This window comes from Littorina saxatilis, linkage group LG17 (assembly GCF_037325665.1).
Source record: "Littorina saxatilis isolate snail1 linkage group LG17, US_GU_Lsax_2.0, whole genome shotgun sequence".
NCBI classification, from domain to species: domain Eukaryota; kingdom Metazoa; phylum Mollusca; class Gastropoda; order Littorinimorpha; family Littorinidae; genus Littorina; species Littorina saxatilis.
Genome location: NC_090261.1, coordinates 59561589 through 59584088, shown reverse-complemented (window position 1 = coordinate 59584088; position 22500 = coordinate 59561589). Strand labels below are relative to the sequence as shown.

General features: G+C 41.4%; 2 protein-coding genes and 1 long non-coding RNA gene across 8 annotated transcripts in view; all 3 read right to left on the bottom strand.

Annotated features, from left to right (window-relative positions):
- Positions 1-22500, bottom strand: part of LOC138951914 (potassium channel subfamily K member 10-like) — a 107910-nt gene that overhangs the window by 72603 nt on the left and 12807 nt on the right. For all 5 annotated transcript variants that reach the window (XR_011451262.1, XM_070323475.1, XM_070323474.1 and 2 more), the window contains exon 2: positions 3773-4415. Coding sequence is in view for 4 of the 5 variants with exons in the window: in XM_070323475.1 (XP_070179576.1) it covers positions 3773-3914 (142 nt within the window). In the remaining variant the exon portion in view is untranslated. The remainder of the gene's footprint in view (positions 1-3772; positions 4416-22500) is intronic.
- LOC138953184 (uncharacterized) lies at positions 11535-13188 on the bottom strand. Its single transcript, XR_011451502.1, has 3 exons — positions 12764-13188; positions 12062-12167; positions 11535-11672 (listed from the first exon to the last, which is right to left on the bottom strand). It is a non-coding gene; the product is annotated as an uncharacterized lncRNA (long non-coding RNA).
- LOC138951869 (uncharacterized) overlaps positions 18643-22500 on the bottom strand; it is a 5367-nt gene continuing 1509 nt past the window's right edge. Inside the window, exons 1-2 of one of the 2 annotated variants that reach the window (XR_011451240.1) lie at positions 21078-22172; positions 18643-19639 (exon numbers count right to left, since the gene is read on the bottom strand). Coding sequence is in view for 1 of the 2 variants with exons in the window: in XM_070323430.1 (XP_070179531.1) it covers positions 21138-22121 (984 nt within the window). In the remaining variant the exon portion in view is untranslated. Of the gene's footprint in view, positions 22173-22500 lie in introns of those variants that run through there. The other variant, XM_070323430.1, reaches the window with a different exon arrangement.

The window sequence follows — 22500 nt, the reverse complement described above, 5'->3', positions numbered from 1 at the left end:
ATAATAACACACGCGGGCCGAACGTGGCAAAATTGCCTGATTTTTTAACATTTTCTTGTTTTTCTCGCTCTGTTATCGAATCTGACCCTTGATTTGCACATGATCACCAAAACCATTGCCTGTTACGACATTTCGCTTGAACAGAAGTTTATAGAAACCCATGGCTTTTGTACAATCACTTGTATTTTGAAAACATACAGATTCCGTTCATACCCCATGTTTCCGTTCGTACAAAAGTGCATGTTTCCCTTCGTACGAAAAGCGTTTCCGTTCATACACATTCGTTAGATCAGAGTGAAACAGGCCCCCACTACAAGTTCTGTGTATTCCAATCGTTTTCAAATAGCACAAAGTACGAATGCGTGTGATATTGGACCTATGTGAACCATAAGACGAATTGAATTTGCAAAAAAACAGTTTTGTGTCCGTTCGTACTGATTTTGACGGGAAAATGTGTCCGTTCGTACCACTTTCATCAAATTGTTTCCCTTCGTACCCTTTTCAGTAATGTGTTCAGTGACGGAGCTTTCTGTGTGTTTTGATAAGAACGAAGATTGATTTGTGCAGTTGTGCTTGCTTTGCAGCACTGCAACTAAGACTGAACTAAGTAACATGTACATTTGTATGTTACTCCTATCATGCCATTTGCTTCACCTGTGATAATCATGAGCAGAATTTAGACAAATCAAGAAAAAACATTATCCAGGCTCTATCAGTCCTTTTTACATTTAGTCAAGTTTTGACTTAATGTTTGAACATAAATGGGGAATCGAAACGAGGATCGTGGTTTATGTGTGTGTGTGTGTGTGTGTGTGTGTGTGTGTGTGTGTGTGTGTGTGTGTGTGTGTGTGTGTGTGTGTGTGTGTGTGTGTGTGTGTGTGTGCGTGCGTGCGTGTAGAGCGAAACTACTGGACCGATCTTTATGAAATTTTACATGAGAGTTCCTGGGATTGATATCCCCGGACGTGTTTTTCTTTTTTTCGATAAATGTTTTTGATGACGTCATATCCGGCTTTTTGTAAAAGTTGAGGCGGCACTGTCACACCCTCATTTTTCAATCAAATTGATTGAAATTTTGGCCAAGCAATCTTCGACGAAGGCCGGACTTCGGTATTGCATTTCAGCTTGGTGGCTTAAAAATTAATTAATGACTTTGGTCATTAAAAATCTGAAAATTGTAAAAAAACAATTTTTTTTATAAAACGATCTAAATTTACGTTAATCTTATTCCTCATCATTTTCTCATTCTAAAAACATATAAATATGTTATATTTGGATTAAAAACAAGCTCTGAAAATTAAAAATATACAAATTATGATCAAAATTAAATTGTCGAAATCAAATTAAAAACACTTTCATCTTATTCCTTGTCGGTTCCTGATTCCAAAAACATATAGATATGATATGTTTGGATTAAAAACACGCTCAAAAAGTTAAAAATATAAAAATTATGATCAAAATTAAATTTCCGAAATCGTTTTAAAAACTATTTCATCTTATTCCTTGTCGGTTCCTGATTCCAAAAACATATAGATATGATATGTTTGGATTAAAAACACGATCAGAAAGTTAAAACGAAGAGAGGTACAGTAAAGCGTGCTATGAAGCACAGCGCAACCGCTACCGCGCCAAACAGGCTCGTCACTTTCACTGCCTTTTGCACTAGCGGCGGACTACGTTCAGTTTCATTCTGTGAGTTCCACAGCTTGACTATATGTAGTAATTTCGCCTTACGCGACTTGTTTTTAGTTCATTTTGTTGTTGTCTAAACTGCGAGGTTTTTATATTTAGTCAAGTTTTGACTAAATATTTTCGTAGAGGGGGGAATCGAGACGAGGGTCGTGGTGTATGTGTGTGTGTGTGTGTGTCTGTGTGTGTGTGTAGAGCGATTCAGACTAAACTACTGGACCGATCTTTATGAAATTTGACATGAGAGTTCCTGGGTATGAAATCCCCGAACGTTTTTTTCATTTTTTTGATAAATGTCTTTGATGACGTCATATCCGGCTTTTCGTGAAAGTTGAGGCGGCACTGTCACGCCCTCATTTTTCAACCAAATTGGTTCAAATTTTGGTCAAGTATTCTTCGACGAAGCCCGGGGTTCGGTATTGCATTTCACCTTGGTGGCTTAAAAATTAATTACTGACTTTGGTCATTAAAAATCGGAAAATTGTAAAAAAAAAATTTATAAAACGATCCAAATTTACGTTTATCTTATTCTCCATCATTTGCTGATTCCAAAAACATATAAATATGTTATATTCGGATTAAAAACAAGCTCTGAAAATTAAATATATAAAAATTATTATCAAAATTAAATTTTCCAAATCAATTTAAAAACACTTTCATCTTATTCCTTGTCGATTCCTGATTCCAAAAACATATAGATATGATATGTTTGGATTAAAAACACGCTCAGAAAGTTAAAACAAAGAGAGGTACAGAAAAGCGTGCTATCCTTCTTAGCGCAACTACTACCCCGCTCTTCTTGTCAATTTCACTGCCTTTGCCATGAGCGGTGGACTGACGATGCTACGAGTATACGGTCTTGCTGAAAAATGGCATTGCGTTCACTTTCATTCTGTGAGTTCCACAGCTACTTGACTAAATATTGTATTTTCGCCTTACGCGACTTGTTTTTTTTTTTACGGCGCATCACAGCCCACTACTGATTCTGCATTCTATAATAACTCAGTTGGTTATTTGTCCAGGACCAGTTTGTTATACACGTACGGTAATTTACGTACTTATCTTGTCTATATAGTTTGACCATAAGAAGGTACACGTCTAACACACGCAATTTATCAAAACCCTTCAAACGTATATATACATGTACTTGATGCATTTTAAACACCGCATTTGTTCTGATAGGCCGTGTGAAACAGAAATACTTTCACGTTTCTAACGCCGCTACACCCCCCCCCCCCCCAAAAAAAAAACCCAAAAAAAAACAACAACCGGAAGCACAATTTGTATTAGTTCGGAAGAATATAACAAAGAATTGAAGCGATTTTGTTCAACTTTCCGTACCAGAAGCTCCCATTTAAACAATTCTTTTTTCTAAAGTATTTCAGCTACACAGAATGAAGTCAGGTTCAGGTGACGACAATGCCATGTAGTTCGACTGAAACATTGTCTGGGTGCACTATTAAGCCAGCGACTGCTTCATCATTTTGATCTCTTCCGGCATCAGAGTGTTCATGCACCGAGAACACGCGGATGATTTCTTTCCTTTTATCATTAACGTTCAAGTAATGAGATTCTGCTGAATGAATGAAATTAAAAAAAACTTTGTGAAACTGCTTCCTGTTTGCAAGAATATCGCTAAAACCTATCTGCTGGGTTGAAAAGGACATCACAAAACAATGTTTGCACAGAAAAATGTTTGGTGACATTCCATTCGAATTATGCAGAATTACTTTGGGTGGAATTATGAAGGGTTGAAATCTGTTTTCTAGGACAAAGAACTATCGATTGTTAAGAACAATAGCTCTCAGTCTACTTTTTGTGTACCTTCAAGCACGGATTACGGGGGAAAAGGCTGTATTAAGTACATCTTAGTGTCAGTTTGAAGAACATCACCCACTCCCGTGGTAAGACAAAGAATCTAAGAACCATAATGGAAAATGAAGATTGCCAACAAAGATGTTCAAAGCAGCAAGATGTCCTTTTTTATAAGTATCAAACAGATAGAACAACAAAAACATAAGAGCACATGTATTTTTGTGCAGGGGTTAAATTATATATACAAAACCCCAACAGATGTACTCACCCAAAAACGCATTGATGTCCTTATCCAAGTCATCCTTCCTGGCTCTCTCGTTGCTAGCCTCCAGGGCGTTGAAGACAGCGGCACCAACACACAGGTAGATCACCATGACACCCACCAGCACCAGCAGACGTCTCGGTTCCATCCTCACTTCCGCCCTAGCCGGGCCATCGAGACCCGCCTCTCACACACACACTGACACAGCTGATGTAGTTATATGGGTCCTTGTGGTAGATTTGACGTTAAAGGCCTAGAAGACTCGAATCTGAACGATTGGTAAGACGTCATCTGCGTGTCTTGCAGGCGAGGGAACTCTCACACTGAGAGAATTTAAGGTTTACGCCCTCACGGCAAAGCTGTTAGGGGTATGTTCCCGGGTTTTACCCACAAAACTGATGTATTTATACGGATCCTTGTGGTAAACTTGATGTAGGTCTGGGAGACTGGAATCTGAACGATGGATAAGACGTCATCTACGGGTCTCATGGACGAGGGAACTCTAACACACAGACACAGCTGATGTAGTTATATGGGTCCTTGTGGTACATTTGTTGTAGGCCTGGGAGACTGGAATCTGAACGATGGTAAGACGTCATCTACGGGTCTTGCCGGCGAAGGAAGGTCCTTGTTCGAGGATTCTTATCTTCTGCAACAGAACAGATGTTATTTTCATTTTTGCAAGAGCAAACACAACAACCGAAACGTAAGTGTTCATCTGTTCATCATCATCGTTTGTCTGGTGTGCGTCGTCTTCGTTCACATTTACGATCTTCTTCTTATTCTTTGTTCATGGGCTGAAACTCCCACGTTCACTAATTTGTTTGCATGAGTTGGTTTTTTACGTGTATGACCGTTTTTACCCCGCCATTCATGCAGCCATACGCCGCTTTGGGGGGGGGGGAATTAAAGATCGATATGGCGAGGTTCTACTTTAATGTATTTTTCAATTATTAATAGTTCCATAAACTAACTGTTCTGGTCTGTGGGTGTTTTTCTCTCATCAGATCAAGATGTTCATGTTTGCTTGAATATTTTAACCTTGGTAATGATTAAAGAGCTTATTGTAGATTGGATATTGGGGAAAAGGCGGAAAGAGAGACTGAGACAATTAGTACTCATGCATGCATCCAAGATTTGGCATATACCCGCTGAGAAGTGCATATATTGACCCCTATAGAATTGAATGATATAACAAACGTCAATTTCGTGGATCTGAGTCAGGAGAATGCTCACGTGATTTCCTCCAATATGAAAAACCAAACACCATAATTGTATGTCTTTTTATCTCCAGAACAAATTGAAAGTAAAATTACAAAGGGCATTATTTAGACTAAACAAAGAAGGGCGGGGTGAGGATACGCAATTAGTACACGAATAACTGCCACAGCGTTTACAGCAGTAACAGAATAGGAGATAGGGGATAATGTGTGTTTTTTTAACGTTTTGTGTGTGTGTCTGCCCACTTTTACTTTGGTATATTGGTTTTTCATATGTCTGCCAAATGACCCCCCAAAAAGGTAAATAAAACAAAGTATAACTTATAAGAACAAAACTAAGGGAAAAAAGTTCTTGCGCAAGACCTTTTTGAACGCAATGTGCAAGTCAGGTCTTGCGCTTAGAACTGTACCCACGGAATACGCGCGATATAAGCCTCATATTGATTGATTGATTGATTATTCGCCGTTTAAAGTATGTTAAGCATGTCCAAAATGGCAAATAAAAAGAAACCAAAACAAAACAAAGCTGAACCAAACAAAACAAAACACAAAACCTCTTGTGCAAGACCTTTTTGAACGCAATGTGCAAGCCAGATTTTATTCGCCGTTTAAAGTATTTCTAAGCATTTCCAAAATGGCAAATAGCCTTAACAAAACAAAACTAAACATAAAACCTCTTGTGCAAGACCCTTTTGAACGCATTGTGCAAGCCAGATTGTATTCGCCGTTCACAGTATCTTCAAACAGTTCCTCCCAGATACTACCCCTTTTGCCCCCCCCCCCCCCCCCCCCCCGCAAATCCTCTTTTTTTTCTAGTTTTGAACGGCACTATAAATATGACGCCCATGTTCTCCCAACAGCGCGACAGAACAAGTCGTCTCACGTGCGTGCTGTATCATCTTAGCTGGCCCACGTCACACTGAGCGTTGTGCAGTTTGCCCCCCGGATATGACGCGTTGCGGCGAGAGTTCTCTCCCGCTATGATGACAGTTTGCTGATGTAATACTATCGATTGTGTAATCGCGTCAGAGGTTTTGGGTGTGGAGTGCTGCAGGGAGACAGATTAAATACTTCAGCGTTCGTGCTGTATTGTCCTTTTGGGGGGCTTGTGTCTTGCCTCTGGTGAAATGTAATATGCAGACGGATGGGCCGCGAGAATCCGCAATGTTGTCCTTTTTTTCTCGCTTTTTTTTGTTATCGTAACATTGCCCTTTTTGTGCTGCTACCTCTTTTTTTTTTTAATTACTAGACCTACAAGGTGATCTTTGTTTGTTCCTTTCAAGTTCTATAACTGAGTTTGTACGATGTAAACTTTGTGACTGTAATTAAAGCTTGAGTGTTCATAGGTCAAGAACGAGGAACCATTATTGACCGCCTTAAGGCTTAGCTTATAAAAGGATATGGAGTATTCATTTACGAGTATCAATTGGTTCAAGCAAACCACAATGAAACGGGCTGGGCTCACACCAGTTTCGCCTGCCCTTTATTCATATAAGAACAGGGTGTTACTTTGTGACGCAGTCTTTGAATGACGACATTAGACTACATGGTGGAGTGCCATTCACTTTGAGTTCATGAGCACTCTTCGCATGACTTTTAACTTTCTGAGCGTGTTTTTAATCCAAACATATCATATCTATATGTTTTTGGAATCAGGAACCGACAAGGAATAAGATGAAATAGTTTTTAAAACGATTTCGGAAATTTAATTTTAATCATTATTTTTATATTTTTAATTTTCAGAGCTTGTTTTTAATCCGAATATAACATATTTATATGTTTTTGGAATGAGAACATGATAAAGAATAAAATAAAAGTAATAGTGGATCATTTTATAAAAAAAATAATTTTAATTACAATTTTCAGATTTTTAATGACCAAAGTCATTAATTAATTTTTAAGCCTCCGTGCTGAAATGCAATACCGAAGTCCGGCCTTCGTTACTTTGTCTACCGACAAGAGTAGTTCCCCTTTCAAATTTCTTTTCACTCCGTTTCTTCGACAACAGATTGCAACCCGACGTTCAGTTTTCAACAATATTTCATTTTATAAACAGATCACACGCAACCAAATGCACACATCTAATCAATTTAAAGAACATAAAGCGGTTTCATACACTATTTTCCCCAGAAAACTGAACTTCATACAGTTTTTAGCGCTGGAACACGGGTGCAAAAGTTCGTCTGCTAGTCCCATTTGACGAAAGAACATTATCCTAAGCGATACCAAAACATGAACAGAACACACAATATCTGCCTTTACCGCCACAGCAGAAAAACAACATCTGTTTACTTGATTTTAGTCCAAAACAGGGAAACTGACAAGAAGTGTTAACAGAATGGAATGATTTGCACGGAACTATACAACCGCGCATTGATCGATCGCCTTGCGCAGGTTGACTGGTTGAGTGAATAAAATTCGATCAAACTTTCGCACAAAAACTCCCCTTTTCTTTGAATAACTGAAGAAAGGAGGAATAAAGAGGTTACACACCTCGTCTCAGTGATTATTAAAAATAATGGTCGAAGTTCGCGGATCATGAAAAATGCGAGCTTCACTGAGACTCAGCATGTAACCTCTACGTATGCATTTTTAAGGGCATTTCGTCGGTGTTCAAAACAAACTTCGTAACCATCATTATTCTGATTTTCGTTTTTTTGCATCATCAAAAATCAAATAAATATTTTGATTAATTAGCTAATTAAGCTGATGTAAACAAACTTCATAACTCAAAACCGTTTGCGCGGGCTTTCAACTATACCACTTAAGGGATCCTGCGAGGTTTTCACAGAAAACGGTGGTAATTTACAAACCTCGTATTGGCTTTTACGAGGTTTTTGTGAACTGTTTTGGTGTGAAATTGATCAAAACATCAGGGTTGCGAGGTTTACGTCAACACGAAAGCAGCCTGGTCTTGAGAAAAACTGAATGGGACAGGGGTAAGGGCTCCATTTTCCTTTCAGAAAATACGGAGACAAGTCGTTTAACTTGGCTGTTCCATTCCTAATTGAGCAGTGGTGATCGTGCTTAATTGACTATGACGTTCAAGATATGAAAAAGAGACAAAATATTGTTTTTTCCAAGCAAATTCGGTTCCCGTTGCTGCCCCTCTCTCTCTCTCTCTCTCTCTCTCTCTCTCTCTCTCTCTCTCTCTCTCTCTGTCTCTCTCGCTTCTCTCTCTCCCTCTCTTTCTCTCTCTCTTTCTCTCTCTCTCTCTCTCTTTTGCCACACCCACCCACCCACACACACACACACACACACACACACACACACACCCACACACATACACACACAGAAAAACACACACACACACACACATACACACACAGAAACAAACACAAACACAAACAAACACACACACACACACACGCACATACACACACAAACACACACACACACACACACAGACACAACCACACACACAAACACACACACACACACACACACACACACACACACAGACGCACGCTTCTCGTCCCTCTTGCAACACATGAAATTTAAAGTAAGGGAGCCCTTAAATGGAGGTATATTTACAGACATTATGAACAGAAAATCTGAAGAGGGGTTGATCTTAAAAGGAGGGTTCGACCGTACAATAGTCTTGCTGTGACTGTGAGCGTGTGTGTGATCCCCACTAGCCACGTTGGCCATCTTCAACAACCGGCAGCGCACGCTCAAATTGTTGTTGACACAGTCGAAATTATCATCAGAACGTTAAACATGAACTGTTCAATCCAAGGAATCGTCATCAGGAGCTTTCAAATACTATAAGGACTTTGATATAATAAGACAATCTTATCTGCCATGAAATTCTTGAAGACGGTGCAGAGTCATTGTCTCCTGTCCTGCCTACCCACGAGGATGCATCAGCCCTTGTTCAAGACCTGCTATCGTCCCCTATCCCGTCTGTATCATGTCAAAGTGGGTTACCGTCCTCCAGCCCACCTCAATCTGGTCTGGGTGTTTGTCAACAGGACATACTTCGTCGTACGCTGTCAGATCATGCACAACGGCAGTCAGACTCAGTGCTGGACAGGACTCCCAAAACACTCTAAATGATGATGAAGTCACAGACAGCGCCGACTCCGACTCTTGACGACAAAAATGAATCCACAAAAGGTGGAAGCTCAGGCAGAAAAGAAGTTGGACAAAAGACTCCGTGCGGATGACAGTGAAACGTTGGTGATCACAGCAGACCTGCAGGTAGTGCTTCTCTCCCCCCAGGTTGTAATGCAACCTACTATATAGTAAACGTTGCTGCCACAATTACACCCTATATGATTTGGCAACACGAGCTGGTGTGTGTTATAATTGGCATGAGTGAACAGCAGTAACTTTGCGTCCTGCTTATTTGATTTTCTCCAGAATGTTCAAGGAAGTCGTGAGACCCCTCTGCGAACGATCATCATCTATTCATACGGTTGTTGTTATCAAAACAGGAATTTCCCACTCTCAGACTGTTTCCACACTTTGCCATCCGTACAGGGATTGAAGTGGTTCAGAAATACCTCGAAAAAGGTTATACATGGATGGAAGTTGATTCAGTTCACAGTGCCATTGAAAGAGAGCTGTAGTGGGGCTCCTATGTTGCAAAATCATTCAAATCATGCAACAAACACCAAATTAAGCAAATATGAAGAGTTTTATGTGCTTAACAAAACCTGATACAGAGCCATCGCGAAAAATAAAAAATGGGTAGTTTTTAAACAATTTTTCAAAATGGCCGCCAGTGTAAACGGTTGGGTATGTTAGGCATATTTCACTTCATGTGATTAACAGCAAATTTGGCGTAAATGGACATTTGCTTTTGCTTAACAAAACCTGATACAGAGCCACCGTGAAAAAATTAAGAAATCAGTAGTTTTTTTTACAATTTTCAAAATGGCCGCCAATAAAAGGGTATTTAGGCATTTTTGATGCTACAAGACATTCTCTTGCAATAGAAACTAACACAAACACATTTTTAAACAAAACAATACATGTATTGTTGGTGCAGAGAATGATTGGACGGTGTGGGTGGCAGGGTTGAAGAATTTGTGGATTACCTAAACTGTGCAAAAATATATTGCACCAATTTTCATACCAAAACGAAAACATTCATTCCTGTGCTGTTATATTCAATGTATGCTATTGAGGGCACTCAACTTGGCTAACTGGAACACTTTTAAGATAAAAGGTGGCCTTTACATGGGTTATTTGACCGCCGCCCAAATAAGGGTACCCCCAAAATAAAACTGATAAAAATGTAATGTATCAACTCAAAAGTCGACTAAAATTCATAATCGCTGTATTTCGAAAACGTTGTTTGTTCTCATGTGTTTACACAACTAGCACATTCCGGCAAGTGTCTATACTCAAAAGAAACTTTGGCAGTACTTGAAACAACCATCTGTCATATATACATGCGAAGTCAAAAATATGTGGGATGTAAGTCAACAAACCTGTGGCAGTTTTTAAAATATTATTTCGTGAAGATTTGAAAGTGTACTCAAACGGTTGAACTACGCCTCGTGCGTAGACACACATTCCTGAAAGTTTCAACGCAACCCACTTGGTCATTGCTAAAATACATGGATTTTAGTTGACTTGGGTATCCCTCAAATTTGACACATAAACATCTCATCCGTGAGATCGACACATACATCAGTAGGTACAATGGCACAACACTAGAAATATGCAAGATGGCGAAATAAAACAACCTGTTCTGGATGGATAATCAAGTTGACTTTCTCTTCGTATACAACAGTGACCCAGTTGTGCCTCAGGAATTGTCGCCGGCTTTTTAAAAGGTACCCGAAGTTTTTGTCACATCTCTTTGTCACGTCAAGGGTATCCTTATTTTGACGGCGTAAATGATGATGTTAAAAAAAAATGTGCCAGATAGCGAAGATGCGAGCCTTTAATGGCATAGACAGTTAAGTTTGAATAAAATGACACAGGAATAAAAGTTTGAGTTGGGGTATGAAAATGGGTGCAATAATATTTTTGCACAGTTTAGATGCTGACAGTTTTCACAGGCATGCAAGCACATTTGCAGAGAGCTGTGCTCTGCAGTCCTTCTTAGCAGCATTTGCAGCGTTTTGTTGTACAGCTCTTCTTGCAGGCACACCTCATGAGTTCTCGGCACACGCTGGATACCTCTTGAAAGCTCGTCCAGAATGACTCCCACTTTCCAGCCTTGAACTGCCAGCCCACAGAGTTTGGAAGTCTAATAGGTAGATGGCTCTTCTCAATCTCATGTCCTGCAGCAGCACCTCACTTGTAAGGGGATTATGGTCAATTTGGCAGCTCTTTTTACTGAAGAGGTACCGTCTAGCACTGTTTACACCCAGTACGTTGCTGGTTTTGTCCTACAAATGTACACCAAAAAGCTCTTGTGCTGCCCTGTCAGTGGTACTCAGCTTACAAAGAGGAGCAGACAACCTGAAGAAAGTTTGAGTGACGTCTTCAAATGCTTGCCATACTTCCCAAGCCTTCTGATTCCCCAATACCATTGAAGAACGACATAGTGTCACAGCCTGTAAGGCTATGCAAAATGGGCAGACAGGGTGACTTCTCTTGGCCAATGGCTTTGGCAATGTGGCGATACACTTCACGAGCAGAAAAAAACGCAACACAGCTGGAATGAGAAGCAGACTGTCTGGCCTCCTCTACATCCATGGTGCAGGAAATCAGCCTGTGGTACCCTTCACACAAAAGATGAAAAGTGACATTTTTATTTGAATGTATTTGAATAATGTTTACTATCTCAGAGAGTCGGTCAAAGCCGGGTTAGCAAGTCTTCACACAACAGACCAAAATGAAAGAAAATTGTATTTCATGAATTCGTATAATTCTTACTGTTTCAGGTTAAAAAACAAACAAACACAGTTTCCAGTGACCCAACTGATTCTGGAATCTTTCTGACCGCTACATTTATTCGCTTCAAACAGTCGCTAACAGAATGTTGACCATAGTGAGGGTTCGTACGTTAAACCCATCAAATTCACAGAGGTCGCTTACAAATGATGTGCAAACATGTTCCAATTAATACAAATAAAAAAATCTTACTGTTAAGATGTATTAGGTAACAAACCTTGATACAGTAGTACTAGTGAAATCGGCTCCCTTCTGTGGCACCGGAATAAATGCAGAACACTTGTTCCCAGGAACCGGCATGTGGTGTAACTCTTGTATATATCCTGTAAAAATAAAATTCACACCAATGCACGGTCAACTTAAAATAAGCAAAAGGATGAGAAACAAGCAACAAACCAAAATTGTAAAACTCAAAGAGCGGTACCTCTTCATTTTTCAAAACCACTTATCTCATTTGATTAGCATACACTGTATGCTTTTGTCTGTTACCTACCGTCTTTGAAAGTTTGATCACAACACTGTAAAGACATGGGGAGTGGAGTGTTTTTATCTCCAGCTGGTCATCCTACTATCTGGCCTACCCTCACTCAGTTTTTGACTCTACCCCTCCCCACCTTATGGAAGTCCTTAACGTAGGCAGGACTAATCATTTATCATACCATGAACAATCTCTTTCTCCTCGCCTTTTATTCAAAGTTCGTTTAATCTGTTTAAAATCACCAGCGTGGCGATCATGATTTCCTTACTTGTAATCAACAGATAGATCTAGATCTATCAGCATCACAATCAAGCTTGATGAGCTATTGCAAGATTACTCTGCATTTCAGCGCTTCACCCGATGAATAACAGACCCCAGGGGAGAATTAAACAGTAAAATGATGTGACATTGGTGAATGGATGCGTATTCTTGAAAACTTACCTTCAGAAACGTTGTTTTCGCTCAAATCAAAACACGCAATGTTGCGGAGGCCGCCATCTTGAATTTTCATGCTGCGGATATATAAAATTCTAAAAACGATCAAATTAAATACCAGAACACAAAAATACCCATAAGAGTATTTATGTCATGCATGTGTTATCAGCAGACAACTTCTGGTGCATGGTAAACCATTGAATTTTACATTTGCTGAGTTGGGAATATTTACTGCTGAGCGCTTTTGGTACGAATTTCGTCTGCTGTAAATGCAGCCTTTTATTCCCTATCAAAGACAAAAAAAACGATTTCTGAAGTGGCTCTGTATCTGAAATCCCTTAAATAATTATAAGGAACAATACCACAAAGTATGATGTTTGTTGCAAGATGTGAATGATTTATGAGTGCGTCTGCAACATACGAGCCCCACTACTGAGTCTCAGCTCTACAGCTATAGGTCAGATCTACAGCTGTATGTCAGATCTACAGCTATAGGTCAGATCTACAGCTATAGGTCAGGTCTACAGCTTCATTTTTTACATCAATTTTCTTGAAATTTCTGTTATAGAACCTTTGGACTATGGGATTGCATTTCAGCTTGGTGTCCTAAAAATTCGTATTTCAGTGCATTTGATTGACTGAATGGTTAATCGTGCCTCGGCGTTCTTGTTTCCGTTTTCTTTAGTTCGTTTTTTCTTTTCCATGTATGTTTCTCATTCTGTCTGTCTACCTGCGTGCACGTGCCTATGTGTCTTTCTGACCATCTGTTCGTCTGCCTGACTGTTCGTCTGCCTGACTGTTCGTCTGCCTGACTGTTCGTCTGACTGTTCGTCTGCCTGACTGTTCGTCTGACTGTTCGTCTGCCTGACTGTTCGTCTGACTGTTCGTCTGCCTGACTGTTCGTCTGACTGTTCGTCTGCCTGACTGTTCGTCTGACTGTTCGTCTGCCTGACTGTTCGTCTGCCTGTATTCTTGCCTATCCTTCTTTCTGTTCTACTACAGAAATTAAAGCAGAATTTATTGCACCAAAATAAGGACACATATTCTATTTTGGTCTGTATAAAAGGTGTCGGGCTTATCACATCGGAGCAAAAAATACAATTAGGTTCCGCGCAACAGCTGAGCCCATGTGAATTAAACACATGATAAGAACATACAAAGGCGGCCGGATGATTTATGTTTTGAAAAAAACACGCGTGAGTAAACGCCAACCGTATGGAAAGCCGTTTGGCTCATAACCTATACATGTGTAATAAATAATTCACACACGTGTAAAATATAATTTATACACGTGTATAAATCATTTAATACACGTGTAATTCTTCTTCTTCTGCGTTCGATGAAATACACGTGTAATAAATTCTTTTATTTTATGCACGTGTATGAATTATTTTTTTTACACGTGTATGAATTATTTCTTACACGTGTATGAATTATTTCTTACACGTGTTTTAATCATTTCTTACACGTGTATGAATTATTTCTTACACGTGTATTTATCATTTCTTACCCGCGTATGAATTATTTCTTACACGTTTATGAATTATTTCTTACACGTGTATTGGTAATTTCTTACACGTGTATGAATTATTTCTTCCACGTTTATTAATCATTTCTTACACGTGTATGAATTATTTCTAACACGTGTATGAATTATTTCTTACACGCGTTGTAAATGCAGGAGTCACGCGGTTACGCGACTTAAAAACTCGGACTGGGAATCCACATGAAAAACACTAAGTGTCTTCATCGCCTCGCACAATATGGTGGGAGCGGCAAACGTTTTTATAGACGGTTTATGAGTAAAGTTCAACGCCGTTGTACAAAATCAAGCCCAGGCTCGCACAGCACTGGAGAGGTAAATGTTTTATCAGACGAAGTTGGTTCTTGTGACGTATTGAGAGATCGCGCCACCCGGAAGCAGCTACGAGATTTGTCGCTTTGCAAGTCGTACATTTTCCGATTCAAGTTTTAATGCACCGCTGATCTCTTCTGGCGTGTATAAATTATTGCTTCCGGCGTGTATGTAATCATTTATGACGCGCGTGTTTAAATATTTAATACACGTGTTTGAATTATTTATTACACGTGTATAAATTATTTCTTACACGTGTATAAAGTATTTCTTACACGTGTATGAAGTATTTCTTACACGTGTATAAATCATTTCTTATACGTGTATAAATTACACGTGTATAAATCATTTCTTACACGTGTATAAATCTTTTCGTACACGTGTATTAATCATTTCTTACACGTGTATAAATCATTTCTTACACGTGTATAAATCATTTCTTACACGTGTATTGGTTATGAGCCAAACGGCTTTCCATACAACCGTGCGGGGCGGGGTGTAGGATGGGGGTGGGGGTGGGGGGAGGTAGGGGGAGAGTCGGAGGGGATTAAAAGCAAGATCGGTTGTGACAAAGTTTTTAGGTATTGAACATTTTAAGTTTTGAGAGCAATCATATGCTAAAAGTTGGACGAACTATTGGGATATCTTGGGATATAGTTATGACAAATTAGAACAATAATATTTCATTTTCAATGTATCATTTTCATTATACGTTATTTGCGTTTTTGACCAAAATATGACATTTTACACAGATCGAGACAGTCATTGTTCTCCGAGACCGCGCTAGCGGTCGAGGTGAACAATGACTGTCTCGATCTGTGTAAAATGTCATATTTTGGTCAAAAACGCAAATAACATTTATGTATCGATCGATTCCTTTCAGGTACTATGACTTTGTTGTTGTTTTGACGATTGAACGAGCACACACACACACATGCAATCAAACACATAAGGCTGATAAGCTTCATATTTGGGCGTTTCAGGTTGACCGAAATTTCAAAGGAACTGCAAAACACACGTCATGTACTGACTTTGTTGTTGTTTTGACAATGAACAGCACACACACACATGCAATCAAACACATGACGTGTGTTTTGTAGTTCCTTTGAAGTTTCGGTCAACCTGAAACGCCAAAATATGAAGTTTTGTAGGCCTCTGTCGTCACATGGCTCAAAGAAGGGAAATCCAATGTCCAATCGATACATCACTTAATGTCTCGACATGTATTTCTCTCTCTCTCGACTGTACACAGAGATAAGAACAGCCTCGCTTTCACCTAGATCCTGACTAAAACCAATGTTCGGACCTCATGTTCAGACTCGGCGTAATGATTCCGAAAGGACTACTTTTTAGCGGTCAAGTTCAGTCGTCCGCATAGGGCCTACTCGAAAGTGAAAAAAAGATTGCTACAGTCAGAGGATGAACTGTCGAAGAAGAAAAAGAATTTCGTGCCAACCACTACGCAGAAGACCATCCGAGTTGTCCAGAAAAAGTTCTGAAACACGTCACGTTCCAAATCAAAAGACGACAGTCTATTCTCTTACGTCACTATTCTTGGTTTACGGTACCATACGGCGGCTTTGCTACGAGTATGCCATAGTCTTGGTTGGCCGAGACCTTGAGGTGGAATGCGAGTGATTAGGTTTGTTGATTTTGCTCGGAGAAGTGGTCCGTGTTCAAGCAAGTTTCTTTCTTCTTTGAAAACAAAAACCCAAAGACCAGTGAATGTCGAGATATATATGTTAATTGGATCTGTGATCCAAACATGGCTTTTGGTCAATCTCGATGGCAGTTTATTCCACTCGCCCTACGGGCTTGTGGAATAAACTTCCATCTCGATTGACCAAAAGTCATGTTTGGATCACAGATCCAATTAACGTGTATTATCCCGTTACTTAAAATACTGAATCATGAACAACAAACCTAAATACACAGTATCCACATATAATAACATAAAGATAACAAACATAAAATTCCTTGAAAGTAATCAATAAACAAGCAAACAAACAGGCATATCCTTTTGATTAAACTACGAGTAGGGGGCCTACATAAAAACTCAGTCTCACACATCACATGCGTCCATCATCTTCAATCTAAAACAGATCAACAACGATACGCGGGTTTTGTTTGTTGGTGTTTTTGTGTGTGTGTGTGTGTGTGTGTGTGTGTGTGTGTGTGTGTGTGTGTGTGTGTGTGTGTGTGTGTGTGTGTGTGTGTGTGTGTGTGTGTATGTGTGTGTGTGTGTGTTTGTTGTTTGTTTAATCTAGGTAGGGTAAACAATAAAAAATATATGCAGGTCTGGATTTCAAACTGAAACAAGACACACACAAAAGGTTAAAATATAAACGATATAAACTATATGTACAATATGTTCATGTGATGAGTGTGTACTAGAACACTGATTAGTGATGCTTTTAATATGGATACTTCCTTTTATGCTGTGCATAAAATCATTTTTGCATGTTCAGATGTGCGAGGATAGACAAGAATTTAAGATAAAAAGTTTTCCGAAACCGGACAATCAGCCAGCGCCAGCCAGCGCCACAGTCACCACCACAACCACATGAAACTTTCATTGCCAGTTTACGCTGAAAATGTTTATTGGTCGACACCACAGGTCGTTCATTTTCAGCGCAGATAATGCATACAAAATCAGTGGAATATTTTCATAAATTCCACAAAAACTATGATTGACATAATCATATACATTGGGTTGTACATTTGCATAAATTCACCAAGAACAAAAATTGTCTTACACATCATAGATGGCATTGTCCACTATGTATTAGCTTACTGTTTTTTGTTCTTGTTTCCAGCTTCACCAACAAGCTGTCAAATTTTACTAGACTGGTCACCGGGTTACTTCCCTTTATCTACAGCTTTCTGCATCCGCTCATTAGACCATCATCAAAAAACTTATATTGGCAACTCTAAAAAACAATAAACATTGTGTTTTAGCCCAATTAAAGCACATCGATTAAATACATAATGTCTGTCATTCACCACCAATCCGGCGGTACGCGCCCACACAACTACGTTATGGTGGAGTAAGGGGATGGCGGTGGGGTTGAAAATTTTCGCACAGTTGTTTGGGACGTCTGGCACTGGCTACCGCAGATGCAGAAATGGCAGAGAGACTGATCTTGGGCCGGCTGGCCAATGGGAAGACGGCATTCCGCTCATTAGTTATGCATATGACCTGTGCTCTGGCACCGTCTATACACCACAATCTCGCTTCTCTTCACACCCAAAAATATCATTTATGCTGTGCATAAAATCATTTTTGCATGTTCAGATGTGCGAGGATAGACAAGAATTTAAGATAAAAAGTTTTCCGAAACCGGACAATCAGCCAGCGCCAGCCAGCGCCACAGTCACCACCACAACCACATGAAACTTTCATTGCCAGTTTACGCTGAAAATGTTTATTGGTCGACACCACAGGTCGTTCATTTTCAGCGCAGATAATGCATACAAAATCAGTGGAATATTTTCATAAATTCCACAAAAACTATGATTGACATAATCATATACATTGGGTTGTACATTTGCATAAATTCACCAAGAACAAAAATTGTCTTACACATCATAGATGGCATTGTCCACTATGTATTAGCTTACTGTTTTTTGTTCTTGTTTCCAGCTTCACCAACAAGCTGTCAAATTTTACTAGACTGGTCACCGGGTTACTTCCCTTTATCTACAGCTTTCTGCATCCGCTCATTAGACCATCATCAAAAAACTTATATTGGCAACTCTAAAAAACAATAAACATTGTGTTTTAGCCCAATTAAAGCACATCGATTAAATACATAATGTCTGTCATTCACCACCAATCCGGCGGTACGCGCCACCACCTGATGACTCACATCAGGTACCGCCACCAATCAAAATCGACCTTTCTCGGAAAGTTGCACTGCACACTTTCTTATAATCCCAGGCTGCACTGCACACCTGTGATCCCATGTTAATGTTCTGCTGCACTGCACGCAGACATGTGCCTGACCTCCCCCTTTCTGTTGCACTGCACCCAGAGAGAAGCCCTACGTTTTACCTGATCTACCAGTTGTGCACCCTGATGTAAGACAAGAAAGCGTTAGAAGACCATCTGCCCGCCTGACGGATTTGAGCGTCCGATGCCCCGTTCCGAGCCATGTGGGAGGCACCCCCAATCCTAAAGCTATGCGATTTGAAGTTCTGTTTGGGCAGGCCACAAAATTGGAAAACCAACTGTAGTTGCTCGTTGAATTCCCTGGCCGTTATGGGTGCCCCCGACATAGCTCGGAACAACGGCCCCGTTGCGTTCCCACGAATGCTCATGTAGGCCCGCATGGCCTCTACCGCGCATGGGACGCCTGCCTTGGCTTTCTCTACGGTATGGGTAACTGGTTTTGCGCTAGATTTGAAATTGCGGAACGTTATGGTCAATGCCTGTCCGTCCAGTCGGACATCTCCCCTATGCAATACGTTTTCTGGTTCCCGGGATACCGCCATTTCCCCCACCCGCAATAATGAGTGAAAGGCCAAGGTGCACATAGCCCGGAAACGTATCTTCTCGTAGTTCTCCCCAATGGCCACCTCGCTCTTCTCCATAATTGAGTTAAGGATAGGGACAGTAATGGGCAACCTTGTATCCTTCCCTTTGTCACCCACCCTTTTGCACCCCTGCAGTAGTCTTTTGACAGTATAATCAATAGTGGGATCCCCTAACCCATTCAATTTATGGACGCAACTGATTGCTGAAACTGCGGACATCACCGTTGAAGCCGCCTTCCCTTCCTCATGCAACGAACCAATGTACAGACACACCGCTGCAGTGCTCATTGGCAAGGAAGTAGAAAACCCTCTCTGTTTCAAAAAACTAGTCACGCTCACCCAGGTCCTTCTATATGCTTGTTGTGTCCCTTTGGCGTACGAGGCTGTCAACAGCTCTCCTAGTCGCCTATCCCCCCCAATTGTTCTGGCAGAGGTGAAATCCCAACCGGAAGTGGCTCTGCATGTGGACACAATTGCCGGAACCTCGTCATCTGAAAACGAGACAGCGCATCAGCAATTGCATTGTCAACACCCGCAATGTGTTGTGCTCGGACAACAATATTGTTCCGTAAACAGCACAAGACCAATTGTCTCACCAGAATCATCACCAGGGGTTCTTTTGATGTCTGCTTAGTAATTACGGATACTAAATCTAAATTATCTGTATGAATGACTAAGTATTTGTTCTGAAAGGCCAGCGCCCATGTCTCCAGAGCCAAAACGATAGGATACAATTCCAGTAGGGTGATATTTTGGAGTCGCCACCAGTCGGACCACCTACCCTGAAACCACTGCCTACCGAACAAAGCCCCGTATCCCACTGCCCCGGATGCATCCGTCACTAAATCCAGCTCTTCTGAGGATACTTCCTTGTTCATGAGAAAAAAGCACTTCCCGTTAAATGACTGCAGAAAAGTTAGCCAAGTCTTCAAATCCTCTTTCACCCCTTGGTTCAGCCTCACGAAGAATAGCTGAGAGCGTATGCCTCTAATCAAGTCGATCAATCTCCTCAAGAACGCCCTCCCTGGCACCACTGCCTGGCAAGCAAAGTTCAGCAACCCTATGACCGACTGAATTTCCTTCACTGTTGCTTTCTTCTTTTGTAGTAGGTTCTGTATTTCTTGGGCACACTTCGTGAGTTTTTCCACCGGCAGCCGAATTTCTCTTTCGATTGTGTCTATCTCTATTCCCAGGAATGTCAACCTCGTCTCTGGGCCCTCCGTCTTATCAGGTGCCATGGGAACTCCTATTTCCTCACACAAACCCAGAAATTTGTCTAGGTATTCTTTGCCTAGCTGCTTCGATACTGCCGCAAAGAAAAAATCATCCAGGTAGTGCACTAATGGTATCCCTAACTTCTGAACAGCAATCCACTCCAAAGCCGTGCCTAGTTCTTCGAACAAGTGACAAGACGAAGAACAACCCATCTGAAGCGAAAGATCAACATAAAAACTTCCTTGCCAGCTCAGTACGAAGAGGTTTTGGTCACTAGGGTGAATAGGCAACAACCTAAAAGCTTTCTCCACATCAGTTTTTGCCATAAATGCTGTATTTCCTACTGTCTGCACTAACTGTACTGCATCTTGCACATTGGCATATGACACTGTGGCCATGTCTTCCTCTATGAAATCATTTATGGATGCCCCCTTCGGGTGAGATAGATGATGTATCATCCTATACTTTCCTTTCGTCTTTTTCTCTACCAAGCCGATTGGAGAACATTGGAACTGAGTAAAAGGAATATGCCTAAAGGGACCTACTAACCTCCCCTCTTCTATTTCCTTCTTTATGTGCGCTTCTACTACTTCTGGCATTTCTTCTGCTGACTTCAGGTTCTTCTGAACTACACTATTTGGGGCTCCTGTGAACCCTACCCGGAAACCCTCTCTGAATCCCTGTATTAAAGCCCGCTTCTTCTGTGGATCGTACCCTTCCAGCCACTTTTCCAGCTTGTCCGCCTTCACTGGCGTGGCCCCCGTGCCCCAGTCTTCATTTCTTTCCTTCTCCTGCTTCTTTTCCCCCCCGTCCCGCTCGAAAGGGGTGCCCTTTGGCGCTGCATTTTCGGATTGCGTGTTGCCCCCCACACTGCGAGCAAAAGTGCTTGAAGCCACAATTGGGGCGGCTGCAAGACCCCTGTTCATTGAACTGGAAGCAGAAGCCCCCCACTTTGGCTGGGTTTCCACTTCCAGTCTTCCCCCCTGCGCCACCCTGCGGCTTCTTCTTTCCCCCGTCATGGGTCTGGGTGGCAGGCTCTAAGCGGGTGGTGGCGAACAGGTCCGCGTCGCTGTCCCCCCATGCCCTTTCTCCTGCAGCAATTGCGAGCCGGTAGCGGTAGTCATAGTCCCGCCAATTGCCCTGCAGCTCATGCAGGGTACACACCCGAGCAAAGTGGGCACCCAGGCCCCTGTGTACCTCTTTCGCTCTGTCCTGTAGTATAGTGGTATAAATGTTCCAGGCCTTCACCCACTCTGTGAAGGTTAACAGTTTCTTTTCTTTCTTCTTCTTCTTCTTCTTTTTGTCTTCATCGTCCTCATCCGAGTCCTCCTCCAGCATTTCCTTCGGGTCCGCGGGCAGGAGTATTGCGAACCTAACCGCCACACCGCTCCAGATCTTTTCCTTTATTGTCTTTGGCACGTGTAGGTCAATGGGCAACATTTTCTGGTTGCCGGTTGCCCACGCCTGTGTACCGCTAGTGTTAGATTGCTCACCGGAGTGTCCAGAGTGCCCAGCCATGCCTGAGTTGGATTTTCCACCCGTAGAGGTGGTCGATCCTGCGGGCGATGCCTCAGGCGCCGGCGTCTTGGCGGCCCGAATCTCCGCAATCTCCTTCCTCAGGGCCTTCTGCTCAGCAAGGAGCTGGGTTAGCGACTCCTTCACGCCCATTTCGTCCTCTCCTTCAGCCTCCTCGTCTCGAAACCTCTTCGGGGGCTGCTTTGAGGGACGCCCCGGTCGCTTGGTTGGACGCTTCGACATCCTGAAACATTTCAAAGGCCACTACGCATCAGGGGCCTATTTTTTTTTTTTTTTTTTTTTTTTTTTTTTTTTTTTTTTTTTTTTATATATATGCAGCACGGGCTGTACCAATAAAACATTCCCCATGAAGTCACAACCGGTTCTACCAAACCAGAACCAACAATGACGTCACTCCAGAAGCTGGAAAGGATATTCCCTCCTATTCCACTCCCGGCATCAAAGCTCTGCGTCTGGCGTCTTCGGTAGAACCCAACCACTTCAGTCTGGGAATAAACCTTGGTACCCCGTTCGTGCTGCATCTACACTCCTATTGTGGTTCTGCCCTCAGCACGAGAGTACACCTAAGAAAACACTGTCAATCTGATCATGCAGCACGGGC